The sequence below is a fragment of the Aphis gossypii genome, chromosome 1 (assembly GCF_020184175.1).
Source record: "Aphis gossypii isolate Hap1 chromosome 1, ASM2018417v2, whole genome shotgun sequence".
Taxonomy (NCBI): domain Eukaryota; kingdom Metazoa; phylum Arthropoda; class Insecta; order Hemiptera; family Aphididae; genus Aphis; species Aphis gossypii.
The window spans coordinates 78,155,015-78,162,460 of record NC_065530.1 but is presented as its reverse complement, the minus strand read 5'-3'; the positions used below and the strand labels follow the sequence as shown (position 1 = coordinate 78,162,460).

The 7,446-nt window shown below is 26.4% G+C and overlaps 1 protein-coding gene across 1 annotated transcript; it reads left to right on the top strand.

Moving 5' to 3' along the window:
- Positions 1 to 1,687: 1,687 nt before the first annotated feature.
- Positions 1,688 to 4,056, top strand: LOC126548994 (uncharacterized). The gene is made up of 6 exons (XM_050197215.1): positions 1,688 to 2,166; positions 2,292 to 2,462; positions 2,571 to 2,612; positions 2,804 to 3,072; positions 3,339 to 3,498; positions 3,790 to 4,056. The coding sequence occupies exons 1-6, from the start codon at positions 1,725 to 1,727 to the stop codon at positions 3,894 to 3,896; spliced, it is 1,191 nt and encodes a 396-aa protein (XP_050053172.1). The 5' UTR covers positions 1,688 to 1,724; the 3' UTR covers positions 3,897 to 4,056.
- The last annotated feature ends 3,390 nt before the right edge of the window (positions 4,057 to 7,446 follow it).

Sequence of the window (7,446 nt, the reverse complement as noted above, 5' to 3'; positions counted from 1 at the left end):
AATAAACAATTATCTGTTCCGTCAACTATTAAGTTAGCAATAAATATTGATGGTCTTCCTTTAAGTAAGTCTTCGGGAAGTCAACTTTATCCTATTTTGGGAATGGTTAAAGATTATAAGCCATTAAATAATATTGTTTTCCCTATTGGTATTTATCATGGCCAAGAAAAACCTTGTTGTTTTAATAACTTTCTTGAGGAATTTGTTTCTGAAGCTGTTGGTTTATGTGATAAAGAAATTATGGTTGCTGGAAAGTTAATCCGTATTGAAATATGTATGTTATTATTTGATACAGTAGCTAAAGCAAGCGTGTTGCAGATAAAAGGACATGCTGGTTATTACTCTTGCTCTAAGTGTACAGCTGAAGGAGAACATATCAATGGTAGAATGTGTTTTCCTGAAACAAATTTTACTAAAAGAACAAACGAAGATTTTAGAAATCAAACTGATGAAAACCATCATATAGGAGAAACTATACTGACTCAAATATCTGGTTTAGATTTAATATCAACAGTACCCCTTGACTATATGCATTTAGTTCTTCTCGGTGTGGTAAAAAAACTATTAGTTGGTACTTGGATGAATGGTAGACCACCCAATAAATTGCCCTCAGTGTTAGTAAACCAAATATCTGAAAAATTACTATCATTTAGGCAATATATTCCAATGGAATTTTCTAGAAAGCCCCGATCGCTCAAAGAAGCTAAAAGGTTTAAAGCTACTGAATATAGATTATTTCTTCTTTATTTAGGACCATTAGTTCTTAAAGATGTATTAGATACCGAGAAATATGATCATTTTATAACCTTACATTTGGCCATATCTATTTTAATATCAAATAAAGTATTTGACTTTAAATATGTTGACTATGCTGAAAAGTTATTAAATCACTTTGTGAAAAGTTGTGGATTAATTTATAGTAAAGAGTTTATGGTTCATAATATTCATAATCTTTTACATTTATGCAATGATGTGAGAAAATTTGGCCCATTGGATAATTTTAGTAATTTTCCTTTTGAAAACTATCTTGGTCAATTAAAAAAATTATTGAGAAAGCATTCTGATATTTTACCTCAAATTGTTCGTAGATTATCAGAATCTCAAAACTTCTATAAAACATTCAATTATAACAACCAACAAAGTTTGAATACATTAGAATATAAATTTACAAAAATTAAACAAAATGAAATTATAACACAAGATTGTGTTGGACTACAATATGAGGAGCTAACATTACCATTGTATAAATTGACACTATCTGAACAAAACCGTTGTTGTAAATTAAAATGTGACACAATAATAGAAATTTTTAGTTTTTCCTATCAATCTGAATCCAAAAAACCTATTGCTATTGGGAAGAAATATTTAAATGTAACTAATTTTTATAACAAACCAGACCGTTCTTCCTTAATTGGAGTTCATTTTGTTTCTAATTTGTGTGCAGAGTATGACTATTGGAATATTGATAATATATCAACAAAATTGGTCAGATTACCATTTGGTCATGGATTTGTTGTATTTCCTTTGTTACACTCTTCATGAATAGTTATAATAGATATTATGCTAAAATATAGCATAGTATTACAATCAATATATATTATATAATGTGTTTAATGTGTATATCATATGTAAATATTTAAATATTATGAATAGTAAAACTATTAACTGCAGATCAGATATTAAAAGTTATTAGGTCTATTGTTTTACAATGTTTATTAAATCTAATGCAAATATGCTTCTCAATAGTTGTAACAATGGAGCTGGAAATTGGGAACAATACTGCTTGGTACATAGTCAAGTTCCTAGAAGAAAATTCTGTCGAGGCTGTGCCTGTCAATTGGTTCAAAGACCTAAATCATTGCTATTGGCCTCCATATAAAGATACTGTAGTAGCTGAAGCAATACGTCTAAATGAGGTGCCATCAAAGTCATGGAAGCTTTATAACTGTAAATTATTATCAAAATCAAAAATAGTTGACTACCCAACAGCCATGAAAAAAGCTTGTAGAGCGCAATATGAATCAGAACTTTCCGAAGCTGAATCTACAAATAATTCTATTAAACGAATTAAAAAAAGGAATAAAAAATATGATGATACAATGTCTGATGAGGAATACAGTACTCCTGATAAACGAACAAAGTTGATACCATCCCCACCAACATTTGGTAAGGTTTATCATATAAATATATTACCTATAATATATATTATTTTTTTTATGTTGTGGAGTACCTATTATTATATAGTTAATATAATAGTTATTATTATTTTTCAATTTGTTATATTATTTTAGAAGATTTTATGAATAATAGTACCAATAATGATGATATTTTGCTTGTATCTGAAGATGTAACATCAAATGATTTTTTAATGAGCCCAACAGTTGTTATTCCTGAAGCGTTAGCTAATAATTCAAACTGTACAATTGACACGATGGAAGAACTTCAAAAGTATATCGATACAAGTAATAATGTCTTTATTTAATTAGTAAAATAATAAAATGTTGTGGGTGATCAACTTGATTTGTTTTAATTTATAACAAAAGAACTAATATGTTATATTGTTTTTGCAGAATTTGAAGATCTCCACAATGATCAAACTAAACTGCGTACAAGTAAGTAAATGTAATAAAAATTAATTTAAAAAGAGATCTATTGATTATTTCACATATTTTATACCAAGTTTCCTATAATAAAAAAAGTTATTTATTTTTCAAGTAGATTTAATTTGTTGCATATTCATTGGATATTTAGTATTACTTATCATTTGAGTTTCTTTTTGTTTTAACTATTTATGCAATTTTAGTTGTTGAGAAATGGCATTCAGACACTTCAAGATTATTGATAACTATGGGAATTCACCAAAAAGAACAATTACGATATTTGGATAATATTCAAACAATAGTCAATAGTGCCAATGCAATTGGTAATGTTGATATTATTCATAAGGAAAAAACAAAAGAAGAAGAAATCATATATAGACAGTTTCCAATCACTTGTTTGGAAAATTTTAACGAATTAGATGATGAATTGAAGCAAATAAAATTATCTAAAGTTGATGTTTATGATGCACTGGTGAGTTTTAAATTTATGTTATGTTATAATCATAATTGTTAAAAATGTATTAGATTATAGAACCGTTGGTGATCTAACTTTTCCACATTTTTTCCTCATTGTTAGAGAATTTTATTGTTTATAATTTTTGATTCAAATATAAATAAATTAATAATAAACAATAATCATAAATTCATATTTTAAAAACTTGTAACTAACAATTTCCATGTTAAAGTTATGGGAAGTTTAGTTAAATTTATCTAATAACACTATTAATTTTTGTTTAGGTAAAAAATCTGTCTCTTATTGGTGGATCATCATTTAGTGAACTTCTAAGACGGATTCTTAAAACAATTTTAACCAATCAAGTCGCTGAGCAATTCAGTTGGTTTGGACGCCAAAAAAAATTAAGTTTTGCAACAACAGCCCTGGCTGATTTAGTAAAAAGTAATACTGATTTTTTTAATATTTTAAATATAATCATTTTGTTGTTTTATCTTTGAAAACTGTTCTGCTCTGCTAAAGTAGATCTTGTTATTCCATGTTGTTCATATTGTACATGCATGGCTGTAAATAATTTAATTAATAAGCAATATATAAATATATGTGATATTACCACAGTAATATTTTGTAGTTTATAAAATTGCATTGAAAAATATGTGTACAATTTACTATATATTTTTTAGTTAAATTTAAAAAATGATACAAAGTTATTAAAAAAATTTTTTTTGTTGAAAGGCGCTGTCAAAATTAAATACAAAGAGGAAACAGACAAACATATAGAATGTGTTGCTGGTACTTGGCTAGCTAAAGCTAAGGAAAGAATGAAAAATCCTACAAATTAATTACTCACATAATAACAAACATTATTTTATGTTAATGTCACATGATTTTTTATTAATTTTTATACAAAGGACCAATTTTTTTTTATTACATTATATGTATTATTAATATGATAAATTTTACATTATATTATATTCATTTTTATTGTTTTTTTAACAAACAAGTGACTTTGTTTTATTTTATATAATACATGTGTTGTATAATTATATTAAGTTAATGTTGAATCATTTTTTTATTATTATATGATACATTTTATAATATGTTACTTATGTTCATTTTTATTAAATTATAACTATATGTTATTATGTTAAATGACATTGTATTATTATGTTCATTTTTATTTATTTTTTATTATAAAGGCTTCAAGTACAATGTTACATGACTCTTTGATTTGCTCAGTGAAGGGCTGACGTTTTCTTATATTGTATAATAAATGTTTTATATTTTAATAATGTTAAATCATTTTTTTATTTTCTCATCTAAAGTGTGCATTTTATTTATCATATAATAAATTTTCTAATATCTTTTTCATTTTTATTATCATTTCAATAAATAATACATATTAAATACCAGATTGTATATTCCTTTATTATATTTCATGTGTTCTCTAGATATGCATTAGATATATTTAAGGATCTTGGTGGAATATACTGGGAAGATTTTTTGGATACTGTCTGCAGATATCTAATAAATATGACTGCAGATATCTAATGAATATGTCTGCAGATATATATGGTATAATCAAAGTAAATCTGAGGCGAGACATAGTAAGTTGCTAGTACTATTCCTTGAATATCTGAGGCTTATTGGTAGATATTCTACGCATATATGACTATTCTAAAAGGTATATTCATATAGTATGATAAGAATATTTAATGCTATGTGGGAAGATAGTAGCGTACGGCAGTAATAATATTTTAAACTATGGACAGACTAATAACAAGCATCTCCTTAAAAAACACATACACACACATTACATAATGTTCTACGTAATGTCCAGGAAGCTTAAATACGAATGAAAACTTTGGTAATAACTTAAAGAGCGCACAAAACAGTTTTCCAACTCGTATTAAGTCGACTGGCACAAACCTATTACTGCGCGTGTGTCTTTAGTACTGCTTCGCATCTCGAGAACGGGAACAGAGTGCTGTGTAATCGAATAGAGAGATTACCGTTCGTTATACCGGTAAAAGACATCATGTATCGTAGTCTGTGCTCGTAAAGAGTTTTAATATTCCCCGGGGAGGAAGGGTGGTTGACGCTAGAGCATCGTATCGTATACATGTGTTTAATGTAGGTATATATTATATGTATGTGTGTGTGTTTAATAATATGAAGGATTAAAATATGAGCTTTTACTCGGCGCGGATATATAGAAAAAGGGTTGCTTAAACAGTGATGGGGTTTGCGCTTTGTAATGATAATCCTTCGACGAGGGTTTTGTTTTCTAACGAACTGAAACACTGTGGTGACGAAATGTGCTGCTAAACACGCGGTGTATATATACAACTATATTATACTCAAGACACTAATCCGGTGGTTGCCGTATTTCGTTTTTCCCAGAGTATAGGCTTTTGGGAAAACGAGCAACTATAATTAAGGTACACATATTATTATTATTATTACATTGTCTGAAATATGTAGTAAATTATTTTACAACCCATTGCAAAGTTAAGACATATACTTAAATATCTATTGCATTTGGTTAGTTCCTTTTTTTTTTATTTTGAAAATATAATAGGTATTTAGAATTTCATACTAACATTTTCTTATTTGTAGTAGAATGAACTAAACTTCAACTAGATTGAAAAAATTATTGTCAAAAACATATACGTTATTATATTTTTTTCCTTAAAGATTTAGTGCAACGGTATTTTTTTTATTTCTCATTTAAAAAATATGGTTATCTAATCAATAGACAATAGTGTAGTTCCTATATTAAATATACACTATACTTATTAGAGTTTATGAATCTAAATACATTTTTCACTATTTTAATTTATTAGGATTTTAATATTTATCAAAATAATTTTGGAAAATGCTGCTAATTTTTCAAAATGATTAATTATAACTACGTATCTTTTTATTTAAAACTACGCACATTTCAATAGTTTGTGACTTATTACAGCGACTTCGTACATTTTAAATTAGTAATGACTTATTGATAATAAAAACAATTGATGAAGTTAATAAAAACAATAATAAAAAGATAGATTAGTCAAATTATGAAGAACTTCCAATGAAGGCACTACGACATGACAAAAATTAGTTAGGCTAGCAGGTCACGACACCGCTTTCTTTTAAGTATTTTAATTGGGTTACCTAAGGTAATAGTATTGACTTATAAGTTATTAGATATTAATATTGAATTAAAGTATTAAATGCACATTTATTACGATAAAATTATTTTTCATTATTATATTATTGAATAAAAATACATTTTAGAAAATAGTATACAGTGGAGTGTACACATATTATTATACTACTTTTGCAGATATACAGATGAATTGATAAATACTTGCAAAATTTTATTTTATTTTATTATTATTATTATTATTATTATTTTTTTTTTTTGACGATCAAATATTTTAAATTATTTTAAAATATATTCATATTTTAATTGAAACAAGTTATCAATGAAGTATTTACTCATCACGTTATTCTGCACATTTATTATGTATCTAATATTTTTTTTATTACCTAAAAATATTAGTTTTTTATTAATTTCCAAAATTTAAGTAATATATTTATATATTTCTCATATTATTGTACAGTCTATGAATTTTAAATAGCCTTGTTTAAAAAAATAAAAATAAATTGTGTTGACAACATAAATACTGCTACTCTTAAATTTATTTCTCAATATTGCGTACTTATAGGCTTTTGCATACAATTTATTCGCGCCAAAAGAAAACAAACACATGTTAAGTTGAATTGAGTTCACACTATTATTATAGACAATATATTCTAAGATAAAACTCAGCCCATAATATATAATATTGTTTACATTACCTTAAGGTTTTCATTAAAAAAAAAAAAAGCACGTACATTATAGGTCTTAATGTGAAATAATATTAAAGGTTTTTGAACCCTGCAACTATCGCAATTATTTGTTTGAAACATTGTTCGGAACATGTGGTTTCTTTAAATAACTATTAATAATGTTTTTTTATTATTATTTTTTACACTCGGTTGCGTTTGTCAACTCGTGATTTTTTTTTCACACGCACATATACAATTTTAATTATATACGCTGTTTTGTTGATCTTCTGTTAAATCGTACTATTTATTACTACGTTAGGCCGCCATCACGACACGTGGGTCCAGTGACGGGTGTTGGCACACCGCACTTTCAGTACAGTAATATGATGTCACCGTCGTTGGATTTTATTTTTACTAGATACACGTTGAATTCATTAGTTGTATTTGACACATTATGTACACTAATATTACATGTCCAAAATAATGAATTTCAGAAAAAAAGAATCCTTTTCTAGGGAAAAAACATCCCCAGTAAAAATTTAAACAACTTATGTATTTGTTTAATGATAA